At 41.3% G+C, this 24,462-nt stretch overlaps 1 protein-coding gene across 1 annotated transcript in view; it reads right to left on the bottom strand.

Moving 5' to 3' along the window:
- LOC146547179 (DIS3-like exonuclease 1) overlaps nucleotides 1-19,961 on the bottom strand; it is a 34,784-nt gene extending 14,823 nt beyond the window's left edge. Inside the window, exons 1-11 of the mRNA XM_085264988.1 lie at nucleotides 19,948-19,961; nucleotides 19,378-19,506; nucleotides 17,720-17,855; nucleotides 16,226-16,393; nucleotides 14,465-14,543; nucleotides 14,180-14,353; nucleotides 11,243-11,412; nucleotides 10,548-10,709; nucleotides 4,299-4,546; nucleotides 2,187-2,279; nucleotides 1,816-2,104 (exon numbers count right to left, since the gene is read on the bottom strand). Of these exons, the coding sequence (XP_085121114.1) occupies nucleotides 1,816-2,104; nucleotides 2,187-2,279; nucleotides 4,299-4,546; nucleotides 10,548-10,709; nucleotides 11,243-11,412; nucleotides 14,180-14,353; nucleotides 14,465-14,543; nucleotides 16,226-16,393; nucleotides 17,720-17,855; nucleotides 19,378-19,506; nucleotides 19,948-19,961 (1,662 nt within the window). The remainder of the gene's footprint in view (nucleotides 1-1,815; nucleotides 2,105-2,186; nucleotides 2,280-4,298; nucleotides 4,547-10,547; nucleotides 10,710-11,242; nucleotides 11,413-14,179; nucleotides 14,354-14,464; nucleotides 14,544-16,225; nucleotides 16,394-17,719; nucleotides 17,856-19,377; nucleotides 19,507-19,947) is intronic.
- Between the last annotated feature and the right edge of the window lie 4,501 nt (nucleotides 19,962-24,462).

Raw genomic sequence — 24,462 nt, 5'->3', positions numbered from 1 at the left:
TATCCCAGAAGCAACCCGAGAGAATCATTTTTACTTCATATCAATATTCTGTGTGCGTACAGCCATAACAGGAATGCAATAACTGAATAATAAATAAATCCAAGACATCCTATTAGAGAGCATCTTATAGAACAACAGGAATTGTCCATATGAGGTTTTAACAGATGGCCGACCAGCCGCTGTAGATAAATGGCTGTGATCTAATGTGAAAACTGTCAGTGGTTTCACAGTGGAGTGCTTGGTTTCTTTATTCCAATATTCTCACTGAAATGACTTTCTGATAAAATGTTTTCTGCTGAGGAACGTGTTCTGCTTAGACGCCTGATTTTAAAAATAACGTCTCTATTAGACCGTACTATAATTTATTATCGATGAAAAGAAATATATGGTATCCATCTGTAATTCTGTAAATAACACAGCAAAAAACCAAACTAAACATAAAGACCTGGAAGACTCCTGCGTCTAAATTCATTCAGTTATTGTACTGAGTCCTGAACATGTTAGAAATATGGTATCTAACCAGATTCTTACTCTGGATGGCATTACCTTGGCCTCCAGTAACACTGTGAGGAACCTTGGAGTCATGTTTGACCAGGACATGTCCTTCAACGTACATATTAAACAAATATGTAAGACTGCGTTCTTCCATTTGTGCAACATCTCTAAAGTTAGAAATATCCTGTCTCAGAGTGACGCTGAAAAACTAGTTCATGCATTTATTACTTCCAGGCTGGACGACTGTAATTCATTATTATCAGGATGTCCAAAAAACTCGCTGAAAAGCCTTCAGCTGATCCAAAATGCTGCAGCAAGAGTCCTGACAGGGACTAGAAAGAGAGAGCATATTCCCTTCATTGGCTTCCTGTTAAATCCAGAATTCAAAATCCTGCTCCTCACATACAAGGTCTTAAATAATCAGGCCCCATCTTATCTTAATGACCTTGTAGTACCATATCACCCTATTAGAGCACTTCGCTCTCGCTCTGCAGGCCTACTTGTTGTTCCTAGAGTATTTAAAAGTAGAATGGGAGGCAGAGCCTTCAGTTTTCAGGCCCCTCTTCTGTGGAACCAGCTTCCAGTTTGGATTCAGGAGACAGACACTATCTCTACTTTTAAGATTAGGCTTCAAACTTTCCTTTTTGCTAAAGCATATAGTTAGGGCTGGACCAGGTGACCCTGAATCCTCCCTTAGTTATGCTGCAATAGACGTAGGCTGCCGGGGATTCCCATGATGACGCCGAACATCATCATCACCTCTTTGTCATCATTATCACTGACTACATGTTTATAGACCAATCTCCATTTAATCATTAGTTATCATTAATCCCTGGCCCTTTTCCACAGGTGTCTTTTGACCTGATTTCCTCCCCTCGGCTGTATGAAGTGTTTCGGGGTGACTGATACTGAATTTTCTAACCATGATGTCATCTGACAAAATGACCAAACACAGAGGTTAAGTCAAACTTTCACTTAGACAGAAGCTTAGAAGGGAGAATCTTCTGCAGCTGAAATGTGCGAGAAAGATAGTGGTTCCAGTTTTTAATGTGCAGAATGGATTTCTCTCCACTGAAGCTATGTGCACGGTTTACTTTGTTTGATTCACTTCAGATTCATTGAATCATTTTGTGTCGTATGTTAGACGTCAGTAGTGACGATGTGTTAGGGTTAGACACTCAGCTATAACATGCTTACGCTTTCAATTAAGAACATGAACCTTAAATGTTTGCAGTCTTTATTTATATAGTCTTACTGTTAAGTACACACATTACCAAAACACACAAAATACTCTATGAAGATACAAGAAACCAATCATACCTCCACTCCTTCCAGCTCCAGCGCTCCTCCTCTGTCCCTCTTTGCCCGAAGATGTCTGGCTACATGTGTGAGCATCTCAAGTGCCTCAGTGAGTTGAGCTAGCTTAGAACCCTTTTCCTGAGGACCCAGGTTGGCCAGTTCCGCTACCTCAACCTGTTCTCCGTTGAGGAGCGCCTGAGCCAGCTCGTAGTGGAGCTGATAGGAGGAGCGGATGAGTGTACGACCATACCAGACCTCTTGGACTTCAAGGGATTCTGCGTCAAGCTCCCAAAGCACGTTCATTGCATACCTGAATTTGAAAGTGTCAGTTACACAACTAGCATGCATTTTAAGCATATGAAAATGAAACGTGTGATGGGAAGTCTACTAACCTGTCAGCACCTCCCAGCAGTGAGCAAAGGTCTGCGCTGAGAATAGCAGGCAGCATGTCGTACCTGCGGTCTGCCAGGTAGTAGGTTGTAGCCCTTAAGAAGTGACATAATAAATATAAAAAGGCAATGAGATCAAAGCAGCAGCTTTATCATCTTCTTTCTAATCAAAAGTGAGACATAATTTGAAAATAAGTACTAAATATTCAGAGTTTGTTCCACCTTTGTCATTTTCATCCTTCTGTTTATTAATAAGTCAGGAAGGATGAAATAAATAAGCAAAATGTTTTTCTTATGATTTAATAAATATTCCCCATTTTCTGAAATAGAATTTAAGGCTTCAAACCACAATCATGAGATTTTAATTTACTTCTTTAAAGTGTGGAGGCGAGCTGGACAGGTGGGTGATCTGCACGCTGCTTTGTGGACAGCTATGAAATGTAAAATGGAATTTTAGAGTAAGTCAGAGAGAAAGCAGAGGACCAAAACTACATTAAAAATCACAACATAAAAAATATATAGTAAGATTTCAGTATTATTTTATAAGTGCACGTTGTTAACAGTCTACACGGAGTTTCTCTCCTCACTCGGCTCTCAATCATCTTCTGTACATGCTGCTGCTGCTGCTGCTGCTGCCTTTAAAAAACGACATGCACTTCATGGACCTTCTTACTAATTTATCTGCAGACTACACTTTATCAGATACATTTTATTAGCACTGGGTTAGACACTTCTGCCTTCTGAACACTCCTTTCTTCACTTCCAAGACTCAACAAGGTGCTGAAAGAATTCCGTAGAGATTTTGGATTATAGCGAGATTACACCGAGATGACAGCAGAATGCATTTGCTGCAGATTTGTCGGCCGTTCAGCTGTGACACAAATTTTTTTGGGCTGCTTCCCTGTCACATGGTGTCATCGCTGCATGTTCCCAGGAAGGAAAATTTGTGGAGATCAAGTGCAAGCATTACTTTTGCAGCCCCGACCTTCACTTCATTTACTGCAGATATTTTAAACTCAGTTTTATTCATTTGTACAATACAGCACAAAATAAATAAATAAATCAGAACATGTGCATATATCTGGACATAAACACAGATGAATATCTTCTTGTTCTATTACTGTGGTTCAACTGTCTTGTATCATCATCCTCTTTATTAATAAGATGCACTGAAAGCCAATTATAGACAAACCATTAACATCAGGTACTCAAGGTCACATGCCATCATGTGACCTCCGGTGTTTTCCTGACACCCGTAACTGTACAAAGGGGATCTGAAAACAAATGATGTGTGACACACTGTTCTTTACTTCTACCACTCAGTAGAATAAAACTAATTTAGTTGGAAGCGGACTCATTTTTCCTTTTTTTGCTGCATGACCTTCTGGTTGAATGTTGTGTACAAGTATGGCTGCCATGTCCCGTAGTAATATATGTTTATGAAGGCCACAGTGAAAATCACTCAGGCTTTCCCACAGCGGAAACATTCCCCTGTCCTGTTAATGGCATCGTACTCAAAATGAGCACAAGTTCTTCGTAACAACATGGACCACTGTGTTCTGTGTGTAGCAGTTCTCTACTGTGAGAACCCCAACCACCTTTTAGCACGACCAGCATTCATCCATTCGCACACATATTCATACAGCGCGTTAGTCTATACCTTTAAGCATTTTCTCTCACATGCACACTCACACTAACGGATGCATCCAGGGAAATTTGGGGGTTAAGTATTTTGTGCAAGGTGACTTTAACATGAAGCCCGAAGGCACCAGGGATTGAACCAACAACGTGCTGACCATTGGTTCAATTCCTGGTGCCAGTGATACTTTCAAAGCCATCATGGACCCTGTGAAGTCCTTCTACATGTGATTAAATGATAGACATTTAAGGCTTAATGCTTCACATCAGACACGAGCCTTATTTAAGGTGGCCCTCTGTGTTATTTATAATTGCGCTACAAGGCATGCTGCTGATGCAACATTAATTCAGGCAACAACTTTCTTGCCTCTTTGTACTTCTGAAAGTTCCTCTGAACACTTATGCAAGATGCTGTAATTTTCTTTTATCCTTTTATATCCCACCTACTCTACCCAACCACTCCAACCAGTTCCTCACCTTGAACGTGCCTCCAAGTCTGTGAGCGAACCCTCTTTGACAAAGTGAGTGACATCAGCAATGTGAACTCCCAGCTCCAGCCTTCTGTTGGGGAGCTTGTGTACAGACAGCGTGTCGTCTACATCTTCACAGCCGCGTGGATCGATGCTGAACACCAGGCGACTGTCCCTAAGATCCCGCCGCTCTGCCACCTCAGAGGGGTCTACCGTCCACGGCTTCTCCAGAGAGTTGACCGGCATCTCTCTCAGCTGATGGCAGACGGACAGGCACAGCTAAACAGCCGCATAGTCTTTTGAACTTTTCACATTTTGTTATGATTCTATACAAAACATTAATAATAATAATAATAATAATACATTTTATTAAGCGCCTTTCAAAACACTCAAGGACACTTTACACAAAGACAAAGCAAAACAGTGTTTCACTTTCAGTTGCTCCCTTGTCACAAGGGGTCACCACACCTGATAGCTCAGCATCTTTTGATACGGCAGAGTTTTATACCAGATGCCCTTCCAGGCACAACCCTGATTTGTATCTCCGGTTGCAATCGAACCAGTGACATTTTGCCTGCAAGCCAGTGTGTAAACCACTGATGAAAAAAGGAAAGAATGAACTATTCCACATATTTAATGATTCTTTAATATTTTGTTGATTTGATAATAATAATAATAATAATAATGGATTGGATTTATATAGCGCTTTCCAAGGCACCCAAAGCGCTTTACAATGCCACTATTCATTCACTCTCACATTCACACACTGGTGGAGGCAGCTACAGTTGTAGCCACAGCTGCCCTGGGGCAGACTGACAGAAGCGAGGCTGCCATATCGCACCATCGGCCCCTCTGGACAACAATAGCTATATTGCAATCTTTAAAACCTTTGGTTACTATGGTAACTCTCTGATAACCAAGCACTCTCTGATGTGACCAATCACAGAAGCTCTACTGCCACCCCCTTTATAACATAAAAAGTTATGAATGATGTTCCAGTCTATGATAGTGGACTCATCTGTGCTTGTCCTTTGTTACAGCCCATTGCAACCCTTACACTCCTTACAGTGGAAATGCAGTTGTCTTCAGGTGTTGCCTAGGTTTAACTGCCGATTGTCTACACCTGGTGAGGTGTGGCTAAAGGCGTTCCTGAAGTGGTCTAGTCCAATCACCTTCTCCAGGCCAATCAGCATTCATGCTGTGTCCTCGGTTATTCTTCCTTGTACACGCCTCATCTCATCACTCATGCTCCATTCAACCATTCCACCACCAGCTTCCAGGCTCTCGGGGCTCCTGCTCTAATCCTTTTCACAGACGGGGTTCTGTTCCGCTGAGATAGGCCATCTGAGTCTAACGGCAAATCACCTGTTTAAATTCTGTTCATCAGTAAATCAATTTCATTCTTTCAAATAACCTCTCCTTATTAAAATATCTGTACTGTATTTAGTGATGAACAATTGTTAAACTCTGGTGTTTGCTCCCATAATTTCCCTTTTATTTTGACGCTCTCTGCTCTTTCCTCTTTCACCTGATCTCTGACTGCGATTGTTTGGAGGTGAAAACCAAACATCACCTGGGTTTCAGAAAACCAGAGTTACCCTGGTAAGCAACCATTCTCTGTATCTCACTATGGGAGATATAATCTACTTCCAGGTTGTAAGTTCTTTATCCTTAACAAGGTATGGAGCAGGGTAAGCCCACACTAAGGACTGAGTGTGCCAGTGAGGATGCAATAATATCAAAAACGCATAACCTAACAAATGTAATAGATGGTCCTCTGGTGAACTGTGAAGGTCACACTCTCAGTAGCCTTCAACAGCCACACAGACAGATACACTCAACAAAACAGGAACACACAGATGCTTCAATCTATGCAAAGGAGTGCAAGACACAGAAAAGCGCTATATATGGCTACATTTTCAGCAATTTACCGTTTAAAAGTGGGCCCTGCATAAACAGGATGTGGACCAATTGGTGCATTCCCAAAGTAAATGTGATACGAAAGAGTAGCTAAATGCAGTTTAATAAATGGAAAATAATCCTCTCTTATTTAGCTAATCCTGAAGGAAACATAACACATGTGGAACAGAGTTAGGAATGGGTACCGGCAATGTTCCCTCGAAGCTGTGTGTGTGCACAATTGCGCACTGCTGGCACGGTCTCTGCGCACAGAAAATCTGCGTTGCGCACAAAAAAAAAAATCTAACCTGAATTGAAATTAAAATCAATACTTTAACAAGTCTGTTTTGCAGTGTTAGTCAGTGACTGGCTGCTCCCGTATGGGATCCAGCCAGTAATGCGATTCACATTCGTATATACGCAGCTAATCAATGTCGTTGACAGGCTCTGACAGCGTCCTTATGTGCCGACACCGGTGTTTTAGCGAGCAAAGCGGCGTGGCGACGTTTAGTGTGTGTCAGAACAATGAGGCGACTGCTGAGTGTTACAGGTGTTACAGCAGTGACACATCTGCTGCTGTCAGGCCTGCAGGTATCAGGCTGTTGTTCTCCTTCATCTCATAGTTGACAGAAATTATTTTTGGAGTGGCACAAATAATTTGTGTGGCATCAGATTTGATGCAATTTGATGATTGTTCTCTAAATAATTTAAAATGTTTATTTAAAAAAACGCCTTGGCTGCATTTTTAGGTAAACAGCTGCAAAAAACTTTGTTGTTTGCATAACTCAGTTACTTTTTTGAAGAAGTAACTATATAATTAATTACCCAACATTGGTCATTATTTACTGTATTTTGCAGACAGAGTTACAGACTCTCTCCCAGACCACAGACTCATAATACAAGTCAGAGCTTTATGAAAAAACAACAAAAGAAACTTGTGTTTTCAAAATTGGAGTTCAAGTTATTTTTACTTCCAATAGTGTTAACATGCTACACAGGTCATGAACAAGATTTTTTTGTTTTGTTTTTTTAAATTTTCATTGTAAGTGGGCTAAAATAGTTAATTAAAAGTAGTCTAACATAAATGTAAATGCTGTAATTTTATTATTTTAATAAACCATGTAACTTGCATGGATTCAATGCTGGCGTCACGACAGTGCACACGTCTGCTGTTGCTCACAGTGGTCCAAGGGATCGCTCAGGGAGTTTCTGTGTTCGCTCAGACACATGAAAAATTAGAGGGAACATTGGGTGCGGGTATACCGGATACGGGTGGCTTTTTTTTTTCTTGAGATGTGATACACTTTGGATTCTAGCCAATCATTTTACGTTTCCGAGGATAGTAGGCGGGTCCAGGTACGTATGTTCTTTGAGAGCAGAGCTACAGATTAAATGTCCAAGGCAAAGCGGTCAAAAGTCTGGCTGTACTTCACAGCAAAATATGCAAACTCAGCAGCAACAAGTGCTTTAAGGTGATACTGTGATACTGTGCAAAGGAAGTAACACCTCGAATCCGATGAAACACCTGGCAACGCAATGGCGTTTTTTTAAAAGCAGAGAAATGCATCGTATTTGATAGCTTGCTGCGAGACTTCACACCGAGCACATCTGCTGCGGGTGGGTTGCCTGTTATTGGACCTGGAGTTAGCAACATCCCCCAAAAACCCGAAGAGGAGAGTCCTGGCCCCTAGCCCTGCCAGTGTAGCAGACGGATGATGATGCAGCAGCAACCGTTCTTCTCTGCGTGAGGAGCTTAATGTTGTTCGTGTGTAATTTACGTTGAGTAGGCTAACCACGTTATTACATTAATGCATGTAAGGTGAACTAGCAAACACCGTCGTAGTTACATGCGACTGTCTTCTTGTTTGATAGAGTGATACCATACATGCCCTGTAGCTGCAGAAAAAGCTAACACCGTTATCTTTTTACAAAAAAAACAAACAGCTAAACATGTTTTCCATTATTCACCGGTTCCAAACAAAGTAGGTATGTTGTATCAAAAGAAAAGGCTAACTTGGTTATCATTTTGCAGAAAAAAGAGACTGCTAAAAATAAAAACATAAGAGGTTTTTGGACAAAGTTTGTGTTCTCCATTCTTTAAGCAATTCAATTCAATTCAATTTTATTTATATAGCACCAAATCACAACAAAAGTCGCCTCAAGGCGCTTCATAGATACAGAGAAAAACCCAACAATCATATGACCCCCTATGAGCAGCACTTTGGCAACAGTGGGAAGGAAAAACTCCTGTTTAACAGGAAGAAACCTCCAGCAGAACCAGGCTCAGGGAGGGGCGGGGCCATCTGCTGCGACCGGTTGGGGTGAGAGAAGGAAGCAACGGTTAGAGCACCATTTAAGCACCCGCACAGTTTCAAAAGTACCGGTATCGGATAAAACCTAAACGATACCCATCCCTAAACAGAGTATAGATAAGGAATCTCTCAAATACTTCATAAAATGAGCATGTAGAAAGTGATCTAGCATTCTGAATGTTCACAATGACTCTCAGAGAGAGACCTGCTTCATTTTAAATCAGCCACTCGTGTGCCACGCCCAGAGTGCTGACCATTTGGGATGTGGAAGAAAAAAATCACGCCAAGTCAATGTTCAAAGGCAATGGTCATGGCCAGTAGTGGAACAGAAAAGCTAGTTCTGCCATCAATGGCCTGATGGGCCAGTATGGGATCTATAAAAATGAGAGACAGCTACTCCTCCCTCACCCCACTCAGTATCACTGGTATGAGGTTGAGAAGGGGAAAATGCATACAGGTGCCCTTATCAAGCAGGTGGCCAATGTCCTGAAAGAGCTTAGCCAAGTAAGCTGACAGTAGGGTGACCACATTAAGGGTTATTATGGACCGAGCTGTCAACTTGCAAACCTTTTGGTCATATAAGTCTGTGAAGGTTCTCAGTCATCCAGGTCATCATAGTCTAAGGAGCTTGGAAAGAAAAGCGTCCAAACTTCTATAAGTTCCTTGAAGACGTTTCACCTGTCAGAAGCTTCTTCAGGTCTAGGAGTAACTGGTGGAAAGAAAGGCTGTTGGCTCTTTTAAAGGGACAGTACCTAACCACTGGTACAGATATGTTGATGACACATGGGTCAAAATCAAAACCCAGGAAGTAGAATCCTTCACTGTTTACATCAACGCTGTGGATAAAAACAAAGTTCACCAGGGAAGACACAAAGGATAACAGTATGCCATTCCTGGACTTTGCCGTGCGCATTAAAGAGAACGGAAACCTCAACATGAAGTTTACTGGAAGCCCACACACACGGACCAGTACCTCCTGTTTGACTCCCATCACCCTCTGGAACACAAACTTTGAGTAATCAGGACCCTACACCACCGGGCAGAACATGTTCCCTCTAAGCCTGAAGGAAAAAAGAGGGAACACACACATGTAAAGGAAGCTCTTAAAATGAGACAAGACTCAGCTGTCAGAAGACATAGTTTGAAAGAGAAGTAAAAGAGGCATCTATGTCCACTGTGAGCGACCATCTTTGAACAGAGGCAGCGGCTTACGACACCAACTGTCTGCCATCTATAATCCAGTTTTGAGATCCCTTCCCAGACGCTTCCACTCACATCCTGGGCCATCTGACCTCAGGAAATCACATGATAGGGTGGGGCTAGGATTCACAGTGGGTTCACCCGAATACTTGGCCCATTGTGACCCACACCCATTTTCACACCTTGGCTCGTGTGATTAGGTAGAGGATCATTAGGGGGTCCATCTCTCCTGGGGGACACTCCCATAGGGCTTAAAATCTGGGACTCTGCACCAGTTTCTCCTAGAACTGAAGAAACCTCTCAGATGAGAGGTGAAACATCTTCAAGAAAAAGTCCAGACTCTTTTTTTCCCCAAGCTTTTGGTATATGGAGCTGCTAGGGTTCTTTCACTGCTTGGTGATTTGGTAATAATGTTTTAATAATGTCCAGCTGTTTTTGGACAATTCTGAAGCTTATTAATCCTTAACAATCAAAAACCTACATCCAAAGTACAACCAGAGCTGGGAATTAGTAACAAAAACATATTTTCTGAAATTACTTAACTTACTAGAATCCTGCAAGTTTTATCACACAGGATGAAGCAAATTACTCACCAAAGTATTTCCAAACTGTGTAGATGGGTATTTGCCACCATTTGCGTCAATTATGGTTGAATTTAACTGTTTAATTGCAATTTATAGACATAAAAAAAAAATCACATTTTATCATAATATTTATATTCACAATAATTGCTGATGGGTTCACAACAGCTAAATACGAAAGGTGAAACATACTATATAGGCTTGTGGAATTTGCCTTTTAGAGATGTAAAAACTTGAATTTATCTCTAACGTAGGTGCTCTCACCTGTGCGTCTGAGAAAGGAAGAATATGGATGCAGTTCTCTAGGAGGATGGTCTGGACCTCAGTCTCAAGCTCTCCAGCTTGACCCAAAACCCGTACACTATGGCCGTTGGGATAGAATGACGTGCTTTCCCATGAATCAATGCGCACCACAACTCTGTGGTCCTAGGTGAGGATGAGAAGACAGGGATAGAAATGACACAGCACTTAGTAAACACTGGTCACACTATGAGACAAAAGCATAATGCTATAGTAACACTAGAGACTGGAGCGCAAACAAGATCGGTGTTGCTATGTGCAATGAATTTGCAATATTGTTGGCTTTGAAATGCTTCTTTGGAAGACGGGGACTAATTCTGCAACTACTCTCAGTCAGTTACTTTTATTTAAAGGGTGCAAAACACCAATCAAATGGTGATAAGATGGTCTGGAGATAGAGTCCTGCTTTTCAAGGCAATCACCTTGAAAGCGTTCATCCAGAGGTTGACAGTGTTGTATTCTCAACCTTTGATCGACCAGTTGGTTGCCGTAACTACTTGTAATTGAACGCTGAATGCAAAATATTCACTGCAATCACTGGAAAAGCAGCGTTTTTTCTTTGTTACAAGGCAGGTGCCGTCCTATTTTTACTCATGTGACTAAGCCATAATGTACATCATGAAAATAAAATCAACCTATAGATGTAAGTCAAGTCAGACCTGCAGAGCTTCAGCCTGTTGAGTACTGATGCGGATTTTAGGAATACGCTGGTCCCAAGGTATGGTCAGTATCCGCTGGGAATTCCTGCTCTGGGACTGAATCCCATCCCTAGTGGGGAAAGTTACCACGTAGTCTCTCCAGTTCCTCTGCAGGATCCCTACAATACGACCTGTGGGGTTAAATGTCAGACATCAGTACAGAGAGACATTTATGGAGTAAGTGAGGATGGACTCGATGATTGCGGTGTAGAATTGCATCATCGTCCGTGTTGGCAGGTTGAATTTCTTCAGCTGCCTCAGGAAGCACATCCTCTGCTGAGCCTTCTTTATGACGGAGGTGACGGAGGCTCCCACTTCAGGTCCTGGGTGATGGTGGTACCCAGGAAGCGGAATGAGTCCACAGAGGTGATGGGGGTGTCAGTCAGGATGATGGGGGGGAGTGGGGCTGTGTGCTTCCTGAAGCCCACAATAATCTCCACTGTCTTCTGGGCATTCAGCACCAGGTTGTTGTGGCTGCACCAGGACACCAGACGTTCAACCTCCCTCCTGTAGGCAGACTCATCCCCGTCCGAGATGAGTCCAATAGCGGTGGTGTCATCTGCAAACTTGATTAGCTTGACAGACTGGTGGGTGGAGGTGCAGCAGTTGGTGTACAGGGAGAAGAGCAGAGGAGAAAGAACGCAGCACTGGGGGGGAGCCGGTATATACATATGTACTACATAATTACATATGTGTTCATTCGTAGTTTTGATGCCTTCAGTGAGAATCTACTATGTAGAAGTACCAGGCCATGACAGAAAAACCACTAAAAAAAAGGCGTGTCCACACTTTTGACTGGTAGGGGCTTCAGGTGTGCTTAGTGAATACCTCAGGCACCAGAAACCCAAGAAAGAGGAGCAAGAAGAGGAACCATCATGGAAGGACAGGATCCTGCACAGTACCACCAACAGATAAAAGAACTAGCTCACATCCAGAAATCCTACCAGTGGCTGGACTGGACTGAAATAGAGCACAGAGGCACTAATAATGGCAGCACATGAAGCCATAAGTACAAGATCCATAGAGGCTGGGGTCTACCAGACCAGTCAGTCAAGACCCCAGATACAAGCGTAAAGATGCCCCTGAGACAATCCAGCACATAACAACAGGGTGCAAGATGCTAGCAGACATACATGGAACGCCATAACCAAGTGGCCGGCATAGTATAAAGGGAATATCTGTGCCGAGTATGGCCTGGAAGTCCCGAGGTCAAAACGGGAGACGCCCCTTAGTGTGATGGAGAATGACCGAGCTAAGATGCTTCGGGGCTTCCAGATACAGACGGACAAAATGGTGATGGCTAATCGGACATAGTGGTGGTGAACAAGCAGAGGAAGACGGCTGTAGTGACAGATTTAGCAATCATCAGGAACATCAGGACGAAGGAACATGAGAAGCTAGAGTACCAAGGGCTCAGAGAAGAGCTTGAGAAGATGTGGAGGTGACGGTAACAGTGGTCCCCGTGGTAACCTGAGCACTCGGTGCGGTGACTCCCAAGCTAGGCGAGTGGTTCCAGCAGATCCCGGGAACAACATCTGAGATCTCTGTCCAGAAGAGCGCAGTCCTGGGAACAGCAGAGATGCTGCGCAGGACCCTCAAGCTCCCAGGCCTCTGGTAGAGGACCTGAGCTTGAAGGATTGACCGCCCGCAGGGGGGGGGAAGTTTTTTGTCCTTAGGACCTCGTGTGTAAAAATAATAACAATAAGAAGGGTTAACAATGGTCAATTGCCTCCAGTTAGATTAAAATGTATTTTATGTGTTGCATATTTTTTATGTAAAAACACAGGGTGTTCCCATTAGCCAAATTAAAAGTGTGACAAGCTAAAACAGTATTTTTGCACCTGAACTATCCCTCCCTGTTCTAGGTCTGCCACAGCTGAAAAGATTATTGATTATTTGTGCGAGTCCACGTGTATAGTTGCAGGAGTGTTCCTCGCCTTTTGAATACTGGGCCCTGAGTTGTGTGCTTAATTAATTAGTGTTTTTCTTTCTTTCTCTCTTTTGTCATTTGCGAGGTTACACTGGCAAACTTACGGGGCCCCGTCTGTCTCTGTTCTGTTGTGTTTGGTAAAGGGAACTGTATGTTAGTGGAAGCTCAGGATGCGTTCCCTGCCATTTGTGTCTCCTAGACTTAAAACTTTCTTTTGTATTGGACGAAAGAAAAGGTGTCAGACGTAAAAAAAATTCTACAGAAGATGAACAATATCTGCCATGTCATTAAAAAGCAGGAAAAACCAGCAAAGACGTGACACAGAACCTGAGAGATGCATTTGGCCCTTGAGTTGTTCGACGAAACTTCATCGTTATTTGAATCTCTGGAAATGTGGCTGTCAAGAAGCTATTCCCTGACGAATGGAACCATGGAGAAGAGGTTCAGTTGTGCCAAATTACACCAGAACTGTAATAAAAATCAGTAGCAACTTTAAAAAAAAGTTTAATTGTGAATGCCTGTCCAGAAAATAGCTTCCAAATGTTATTTCACCCAAATATGTTCTTATAATGTTGCTTCATGCAGGTGATATAAACAAGAATGGTGAATGGACTAATTCTTATACAGCTCTTTTCTACTCTCACCCAATCACCCCATTCACACAAGCACTTCCTTCTATGCGTTTAAGTGCTTACTAAGCAACATTCACACTCACTATACTCCAATGGATGCATCGGAGAGCAACTTGGGGTTAGTATCTTTCCCAAAGATACTCGGCTTGCAGACTCGGGGAGCCACGGATCGAACCATTCATGTGGTTTGATCAAGATGCTTCATTGTTTTCATTACTTATTTGTGAGATATCCTGAACATATTTTAGGCAAATCAGACAGAAAATATAATACACAAAATATCATTAAATACAAAAATAAATCAAATGTGAATGAATGGAGTACAAACATTCCCACCTGTTGGCAGAGGTGTACTCTCATTGTCCTCTCCAGTTTTTTCATCCCCATCAGTCAGGGCTGTGTCCCTCCCTCTCCACTCGTTCTTGGGCAACAACTCCACCACAACCTCGTCCCCATGCACCGCTCTGTTTTGATTTTTTCGACCATACACAAGCACATCCCAAGTCAGATCTAAGATGGATAGGGGGGGGGTCAAAGTCGGGAGAAGAGATCAGAAACGTCTAGCAAATATAAGTTTAATGTGTCTGTTCCACCTGTTTTGAAAATGTAAGGCGTTTTCACCTGTGCTCTTGGTTGAGAAGTTCTTCGGCCTGACGAAAGCCTCGTTCTGTGCCCGATGCTTGTTAACATTCAGTGTACCCTAGTAAAAAGGAATGAAACAAGACATTTACTCTTCTGCCACTGAGGTTGTGTTAAACAATCTGGTGAAAAACTCCACTGCCTTCTCTTTGTGACATCTCCATACCTGCTCAGGTACAGTTGGGGAAATAATTATCACTGCTGAATTTGTAGGTTTCCTCAGTTACAAAGAAAGAACAATTATTCATGTTATTTCTTTAATGTTAGTTTCATTTAATGGAGAGCGATAGAATATCAACCAAAAACTGTCTGTGAAGGTTCTCAGTCATCCAGGTCATCGTAGTCAAAGGAGCTTGCAAAGAAAAGCGTCTGGACTTCTTTAAGTTGCTTGAAGACGTTTCACCTCTCATCCGAGAAGCTTCTTCAGTTCTAAGGTCAAATGGTGGAGAGTCCCAGATATAAACCTAGTGGGAGTTTCCCCCCACAGAGGGACAAAAGGACCCCCTGATGATCCTCTAATCGCCTGAGCCAAGGTGTGAAACTGGGTGTGGGTCCCAATCAGCCAGAGTTTCGGGTGTGTTCATTGTGAAACCTGGCCCCACCTTATCATGCGAATTCCTGAGGTCAGATGGCCCAGGATGTGAGTGGGCGTTAAGGCGTCTGGGAAGGATCTCAAAACTGGATTATAGATGGCAGAGAGTTGGTGTCGTAAACCCCCGCCTCTGTTCAAAGATGGTCGCTCACAGTGGACATAGATGGCTTCTTTCACTCCTCTTTCAAACCATCTGTCCTCTCTGTCCAAAATGTGAACATTGGCATCCTCGAAAGAGTGACCTTTGACCTTTAGACGCAGATGTCCATCTGCCTCAGGAAACTCTTTCTCCCCATCGTCACCCTCTGACTACTCCACTTGATACCAAGAAAAGTCTTACCACTGGCAACAAAGGTCTCTACCCCAAATACTAAGCCATGTTTTGCTTGGGGACTCACTGAAAGTAACTTGCCAATCCCTTTATGACTTTTTAAAATAATAATAATAATAATAATAATAATGATGTGTTTTTTCTGTCTCTCTCCTTTAAAATTAAACTGCAAGAAAACTTAGAGACAGTTCATATCTTCTTCATTCAATAACAGTCCTGCTCTTCATCTCATTTTCTTTATTCGTCAGCCCCTCAAATACTCCTACCTCCTCAGCACACTCCCTACACTCATCAGTGTATTTCGTTAGTATAGATTAGTATATGTATTAAAGGTACCTGCAGTTTCTCTGAAAAATGAACAGGCTTAAAGCTACTAAAATATTTAAACGTTGTTCCTGCAGTTGTTTTAAACTCGTGTTTTAAAGAGAGATCCGGTATACTTAAAACAGGAGTTAGAGAATTGTGGATCAATATGTTTGTCATTGCACAAGATGATCAGATCTTTAGCATGAATGCTCACCTCTGTTTTCTACACACACACATCACTGATCACATCACATGCTCACAGAGACACATTCACATACACACACATCACATGTTCACTCTTGCAGAGACACACGTTCACATGTGCGTGTCTTATCTGTCGCATCATTAATGTTGATGTTTGTGTGACCACTGAAGTTAATAAAAGGGCTTTGAGGGAAGGCTGGAGTTGGGCTAAGATCAGATGAAGAGCTTCTCCCCTTGCAGCAAGTAAAAGAAAGCGCTGAGTCAGCGGGGTTTGAGCGTTAGACCCAACAACAGGTTGGTACATTTTTACCTGAATGTAACGTTCAGACTTTATACCAGCCTCCAGGACTTCAGCGGGAAGATGTTCGGGAAACTCTTTCTCCCCATCGTCGCCCTCTGTCTCTTGTTGTGCCTGAGAAATGGAGCTAAACAGTTCATGGGCTGCCTGCAGATCTGACCAGAAGCTTTGCAAATAATCCTGGCAAAGGAAAAACACACAGGTCAAGAAATAAATTACTTCAGTTGGCCTTCTTAGTTCCAGTAACATCCCTTCAAGGGCCTAAGTTTTGGATCCTCTTCCACTTAACCTTATCAGGTTCGAGAAAGAGAAATAGAGTAAAATCTTTCAAATTCACCTCAAATCAACAGCCAGATGCTTAAACCTTTTGATACAGTTAGACGTCCTCAGTATTAGTATTACAATAATAGTTAAATAGATATAAGAACTGGTTTCAGAATAAATAAAGCGAGTTTTTGGAATGGGCTTCCCAAAGCAACAACCTCAACCCTGTTGTTAATTGTTGGACCGTGCTTAAACGCCACGACCGTTTTAGGAAACCAACCAATTTAAATGAATTCTACCAATTCTGGTTGAAAATCTCTGTTTTCAGTGACCGAAAACGCCGTTTACGTGTGGACGAAAGGCGCAAACACATAGAAAAATCTGCGTTTTCAAAAATACCCGGGTACGTATGTTTGGATAAAAATATACAAATCTGGCAGCAATGTATCAAAAATGTATCACAATAGAAAGCGATGTAATATTAATTTCACGGCTACTAACATGTACTGCTCTTTTTCCTTTAAATAAACATCAGACTTGATATCAGTCCTTATTGAGCAATGAGTTTACTCTCTGACCGACTCGTGTTTGCGGCATTCCAAACACGTTGCCAAGAGGGAAGATGCAGAGTACCTGTGAAGCCAAACATATAATATCAATACCCATAACATGGCTAAAGGCTGTTTCTAACCTCTCTTCTTTACTTTAACTGTCATTGTGTGACCTTCACCTTTAGCGAAATTCTCATTTACATACTAGTTTAATAGTTTTCTGACTCATTGTCACTGTGTTTTATACAACCACAGCATGCTTGCTAGGCTGACATGAATTGAAAAACAAAGTGCAGCTCTCCGTATGTAAACAGACTAAATGCCACATATATTTACATTTTGTCACTTAACCAAGAAATCATGTGTAATGACCGAAAGTTTGACAACAACCACCAATTTCACTTCTAAGTGAGACTGTTCTAATACTGCTGCCAAAAATGTAAGTGTTTCAAAAACCCATGCCTGCTACATGCTACAATAGTCCCACTGAAGATTAGTGAAATAATACAGACCAACCAACTGTTCCATCATATAGGCTCCAACACAACGACTTTAACACAAAGAGCTGACTTTCAGTTTTAGGTGTTCAAACCACGTGTTTCTCTAAATGCATGATGATAAATCCCTGTAAGGTGGCTACATATAAGAAGCCGATATAGAGTAGATGGTATTATAAAGGTATTTCATATACCTGGACGGAGATGACGTACACTCCAGACGTCAGGCTGCTGAACTGAGCTACGGCCTCAGGATCCTCAGTGATCATCACTATATTCATCATTCCTGCCAGGTGGTTGTAGTACCACACTGCAGCTGAGTACACACACCTACACACACACACACACACACACACACACACACACACACACACACACATTAAATGAACTCACAAGTTTAGCATAAGATGCATGAAAGCAAATTGCCCGCTAAAGCAATAATCTTTAACATATCCCACTAAGTTTTTGCTGTTTTGTAGGTGGAAGTTATGATTTCACACTACTTGTAATTCAAATGGTGCTTCCACAGAAAGAATATAAAAAATAAATAATTGAGTGCCTTATCTATATAATAAACACATTTCATGAGAACACACTGCACTTCTAGCTTCATTTGTTGGCACAACATAAAAGTTTGTCAGATCGTGATTAACATTACAACCAAGTCTCTATTATTAAAAACACTCATTAAATCCTTTTGGTGCTTTTCTCTATTAAACTGGTATAAATATTAATCACTTTTAAGCTGCCATTCACAAGTCCTCCTGACTTCTTTGTTCCTGCACTTGTTTTCTACCTGAAGTGGAGGAAAAACATTTTTGAAAATGTTAAAATGACCCCTTTACCCATTGAACCCCTATTGGGACAAAACACTATGAATGCTCGATTGACATCTTAGCCAGTACGTGTGCTCTAAGTGCCATATGCATCTGCACCGCTGGCCTGTTGCACAATTTGAAAGAAAGTTCAAATGTAATGTTTACATTTTTAAATCTCCCAGATGAATTTTGCACACGTGTGAACTATACATTTATGTCACTTTCACAAAATATTTTTTAAACCCAGAGACTTAACATTTTTAGAAACACAATTTCCTTTCAAGAGTTGCTGAGCAGAAGTAGTCAGCAGGTGCAGTCAAAGACATTTTGTGTGATTGGATGATTATCAGGATGTCCTAAAAGCATCATTTGAAAAACCTTCAGTTAATCCAGTCCAAGAACAAAAGAACATATTTCTCCCATACTGGCTTCCCTGTTAAATCCAGAATTTAATTTAAAATCTTCTTACACAGAAAAGTCTTGAATAATCAAACCCCTTTTACACACCCACTTTACTCTCAGGCTGCGGGCTTATTTGTGGGGTTTACAAAAGTAGAATGGGAGGCAGAGCATCAGCCTTCATGCCCTTTTTTGTAGAACCAGCTTCCTATTTGCACACGGGAGACTGACGCCCTCTCACTATTAAGATTAGGATTAAAACTTTCCTTTTTGATTTATAGTTAGGGCTGGATTGAGTGACCCTGAATCCTCCCTTAGTTACGCTGCAATAGGCAAGATTGGGGACTTCCCATGGTGCAAGTATTTCATCTTTACTGAAGAACTGAATATGTTTTATTAGCATAATCTCCATTATAATTAATGAGATTTACAAATTTCACCTAGTGAAACATGTAACGTCACACTTTGACCCAGAAAAACAAAATGAAGTCAAAGAAGTATAAGTAGAAGAAAAAACATGACAAAGAGGAAAAAATGAGAAAGGAAAAGACTCTATAGACTCTATTTCTATGCTACATGTGCTGCAGCAACTTGACTGTACACTTCAGTGAGTGTGGTAAATAATGAGCACTGACCTGGTCTGCCATTTTTCCTGGCTCTCGCCCTTCTCTCGTGGACAGTAAGAGTACTTCTGAAATTCATTGGCAAACAGCACGCAGTCGTGTCGAGGGTCTTTGACAAGGGTTTGCAGCCGCTTGTAATATCTGCACAAACGCACATTACAAAAACAAGTACATTCAATAAAATCATAAATTACACTCAAGAAAGCCTCTCATTAGTTTGGGAGAATGGTGGGGATGTTAGGAGAACGTTAACCCTGAAGCACGAGGGAGAAAAAATAGACCAACGTATGTTGACTTTTCCTAACATAATTTATGTTCCTTTGTTCATTTTGGCTCATTTTTTAAATTCACTCTTGTTTGTAAAAATCAAAATAAAACAAAGACTTGTCTGTCAGATAATATGCATTAGACCTAAACATAAGATCCTGATCTGAAATTATTGAAAGAGGATGACACCTGGCTTTGTTATCCTTTGAGTTTCACAATAAAAGCCCAGTTGGTGAACTAAAGCAGCAGATTGCTTTTTTCTGAAACATGTTGACTATGTGTGAACACTATACTGCACTAACTTTAACGTGGCACATTTCAGAGTACATGTAGTAGCTGTTTCACACTAAAAATGAACACTTGTACTGATCAAACAGATGAAATAAGAAATAAAGGCCTACAAATGCCTATGTTTACATAGGAACTGCGCATGCGCAGTGCCTATGTTTACATACGCAGATGGCGGTGACGCAGAAAGAGAAGAGCAAAAGTGGATCGTTGAATGAAACGGATGAACCAGAACTGGTTTGTAAAAATGCTGCAACTTTAGTGGTGTGGAACTGGTTTAGCTTTCGTCCGTCAGATACACAACAAAGCACGATTTTTGGTAGCGCATGCTAGCGGGCCGCCGTTATTACCGTGTTGTTTGGAAAATACGGCACACTTAAAATCAATCCTTTGATTTTTCTGAAACTCGACAGTGCCCCTTATAATCCCGTGTGCCTTATGTATGAAGTCTGGTTGTGTTTACTGACCTCAAAACGATTTTATGTACACGGCGACTTTGCTAAGCTACAAAGCCGCACCGCTCGATGGATTGTCGGAGCATTACGGCTATCGTAGGCAGGCGCCTCGCGGAGTGATACGTACTGCACCTCAACGTGATATTACCGTATTGTGTGTGTATAACCTCTTTTTAAGCTTTGTGGATATTTTACATGGTTATGCTGAGGATATGTCGGCCAATTTCCACTGGAAATGCCTTTTGGTTAAACTGTCAGCGAGGAATTTGCATTTGCACTGTTACATTTTTATATAACTTTAATGCACATAAAAAAACAGCTGCTTGTTTAAGTGAAAATACATTTATGGGGTTTTTTGCACTAATAAAGTTGTGGAGTTGTAAAGTATTTTTACTAGTGTCAATTATATCGTAAGTTATATCGTCAGTTATATCGTTATCGCAACTTTTCAAATGTATATCGTGATAAATATTTTTGGTCATATCGCCCTGCTCTATTTCCAGGTCATTCTGAAGCAGCTGGTTGATGCTGCGAAGCACCTGGAGGATAAACACATCTTTCACCGGGACATCAAGAGTGAGAACATTCTAATTGAGACCGGCTCAGATGTACCGCGTGTTCGTATCATCGACTTTGGACTGAGCTGCTTTGTTAAGGAGCAGTCGCAGTACCGCGTCTTCTATGGTAACATATTCTGCTCTTGCTCTTCACAGATGTCACAATTTTCGCCTTTTGTTTTAGAAGAAATTGCAATTGTGTCTGTTTATTAGGTACAGAAATTTACTCCCCTCCCGAGTGGTACGGGCGCAGTTGCTACAGGTGTGGACCCACCACGGTATGGCAAATGGGAGTGGTTCTGTACGAAGCGCTTCATGCCGGGGACTTTAACACCACGAGCTTCCTCAAAAAGCGCCTGAAATTCAAAAGACATCTGTCCAAAAGTAAGAAAACGTCACACTTCAAGACTGACTGGTGGCTTGGACCACTGGAACTATCATCTTCATGTTTTTTCTCTTTCCTTTCTTTCCAGACTGCCGGGATTTCTTGGACGCGTGTTTAACCAAAGTCCCGGCCGACGCTGGAGGAGCTACAGCATCACACTTGGCTGAGATAAGCCTATCACACACACACACAATTCAGACGTTATCATTTATGTGTGATGTATGAATTACCTTTCTTTTTTTCAGGAAATAATTTTTTTTAATTGGCCCACTTTAAATTTCAGTGTTTTGGAATTCCTGTAACCCCCCCCAGCCATCCCAGGAAAGGGGATCTCTCTTTGAATGGGCTTTCCCGAGGTTTCTTCCCGTCAGTCTGGCCCCCCCAGGGGAGTTTTTCCTCGTCTTCATAGAGAGCTTGGGCTGGCTCAGGAGCTCCATCAAAACTGTCTTTATTTAATTACTCTAATGTAATCATATACTTTAAAGTAATCAAATAAAAGACAGTAAAAATCTGAAGACTTGAAGTAAACTTCCATTAAAATAAAACTTGTTTAATTCATCTTTGCTGAGGATACTGTGTTATTACTATTTCAAGGATTATGTCAGAACACCGGATACTGGTACCCATCCCTACCCATCACTAGGGAACAGAACAAACCAGACATCAATTACAACAAAAATGACACTGACCCAGCCAGCATGACTCGTCTGCCTTAAGAAATGTTTAGCAATATTACAAATTGGGTGATATGCCTTAAAGTAGCTTCTCATGTGTTCAGCATTGTCAAAGGCTACATTTTAATTAAAACCACAATCTAGTAATGTTCTGTCTTTAACCTTCCTAATTTGTTTTTTGTCCTAACCTAATACTAAATTGCCAGTGAAAACAAAAGTTACATAAATAAAGAAGAGTAAAGAAAATTACGGTCTCACACAGGAGTCAAACTCTAGTTTCTAAATGCTGTCAGTAATAGGAAATTCTATCTTTAAAAAAAACCCAAATTGTTACACCACTTTGTCAGCCTCGCTGGCGTCAAGAATCATTAGTATTACTCCTATGCTAAAGCTTTAGTAGAGGTTGCACATCAGTTGGTGTCCCCGCCCCTTATCCCCCTTAAAATCCTAACTTGAAGATGCAGAATTTGATTCCTATTAATATGGATGTCATTCATGAAAGTAATACCCAAGCAAATAGCAATTTTATTATGATCTGTGCTGCAGTTGTAAGACCGGGCACTCGAATCTTTCCTAAAACCCTCTCCCCACTCCCTACTGACATTGTCGTGATGTTACTGATTTCTCACTGCAGTCATGCAATTTATTCTATAAAAAGCTTGAACGCGATAGACGCGAACAGAGCGTCAGGTTTACATGTAAAGTCAATGGAAAAGCGCGATGACCCGCGATTGCGGCTCCTGCAAAAATTTGGAAGCGTACAATGAGAGCAATTTGGTACGTTTGGGGGGGGGTTTACCTCCGATGGGTGCTCTTTTTCGCTTTCGCTGCCTTCCAGGAGGGGAAAGGATGAAAAGAGAGGCGATTTTCCAGCTTCTTGCCTTCCCTATGGTGTGATCTAAGGTTGCAACCGACAACACAGCTCGTAGGAACTCAGTGCCACGGCCCTCGCTTGGGGGGCGGGGAGACGTGCACTCGCTTTTTCCTGCTCCAGCCAAGTCCTCCGCCTGCTCTACATCTGTCCTATTACCTTTTATTACGCTTGCACTCATGCCTTTGCCTTTCACCACTTCAAAACTGCGCCTACTTCAATATTACCTTCATACGCTCTCTTTGCTTTTCGCCTTCCTCACTACACTAAGTACCATTTTTTAACGCTGTGTACTCACTCTTGCTAAGTACATGTGAACAGATCTTGAAGAAAAAAAACAAAACGAAACATACTTTTCTTTTCTGTTTTATTGAAAGCACTTTACAGAAAGTACAATTGTTTACAATGAACAAAGAAGTAGGTACACTGTAAAATCTAATTAGTTCCCAGAACTCAAAAAAATTGAGGAAACTCGTTGCCTCAAAAAATTGAGTAAAGCTTAGCTAAAAATGACTAAATTAGGTCAACTTATTTATTTTGAGTACTCTGTACAAGCTCATTTGTTCCCAGAACTCAAGAAAATTGGATCAAGTTTACGTAAGATGACCAAGTTAGGGCAACTTACTCATTTTGAGTACACTGTACAGCCTTGTTAGTTCCCAGAACTCCAAAAAATTGAGGAAACTCGTTGCCTCAAAAAAACTAAGTAAAGCTTACTTAAGATGACTGTTAGGACAACTTACACATTGCAAGTCTGCAGTATTAAGAATAACTTGATATTTCTGACTGTACAATTTTAATTGTTTACCTACTGACAAACAAGTTCAACTAAATGAAAAAACTATTTGTGGTAACCTGAATATGATTAGAAATAATTAACAACACTTTTTGTAATGATGTTAAAATCAGCCCAACTTTTATTTTCAAGCACAACAAAGTATAACAGCCAACATACTGGACACTGTTCTGCTGAACAACAAACAATTATATTGCCGTCAGTGTTATAATCTTACAATGAAACAAAGTCTTAGATGTAATTATTCTGAAAATAAGTTTAGGCCTACCACCTACTTGATGATTTTTAAGTTGGTTTTTTTCTGTTGTTATTTCAATTATATTTGCATATTTGAAACAAATTTTATCTATCTATCTATCTATCTATCTATCTATCTATCTATCTATCTATCTATCTATCTATCTATCTATCTATCTATCTATCTATCTATCTATCTATCTATCTATCTATCTATCTATCTATCATTTCTCACGGCACACGTATATTGTCGGGTTTTTTTCTTGGCCAGGGCATATTTTAAAGAGGAATTGCTCTCCTGGTACTGGTGTGTCATACTGCTGAATTTGGTATCGGTGCTCAAACCTTTTGTGTTTGTTTCAAACAAGTTGTCCACCCAGGGAAGCTAAAATGTGTTCTGTGTGTTCTCAGATGAACATATGAGACACTTTGACTCTTCAGTGCAGTGTGGAGCTTAACAAAGTTCTGTTTTGTGTCCCAGCTGATCAGGAGGAGGAGAAGAGTCTGACGGAGCAGCAGAGGAAATTTCAGCTACTTGGACTCAGCTCAGCCACTGCAGAGAAAACA

Source organism: Mchenga conophoros, linkage group LG23 (assembly GCF_057382185.1).
Source record: "Mchenga conophoros isolate Kocher_MC1m ecotype Shallow Benthic linkage group LG23, M_conophoros_male_GT1.1, whole genome shotgun sequence".
Lineage (NCBI taxonomy): Eukaryota > Metazoa > Chordata > Actinopteri > Cichliformes > Cichlidae > Mchenga > Mchenga conophoros.
This window is presented reverse-complemented; position numbering and strand designations above follow the sequence as displayed.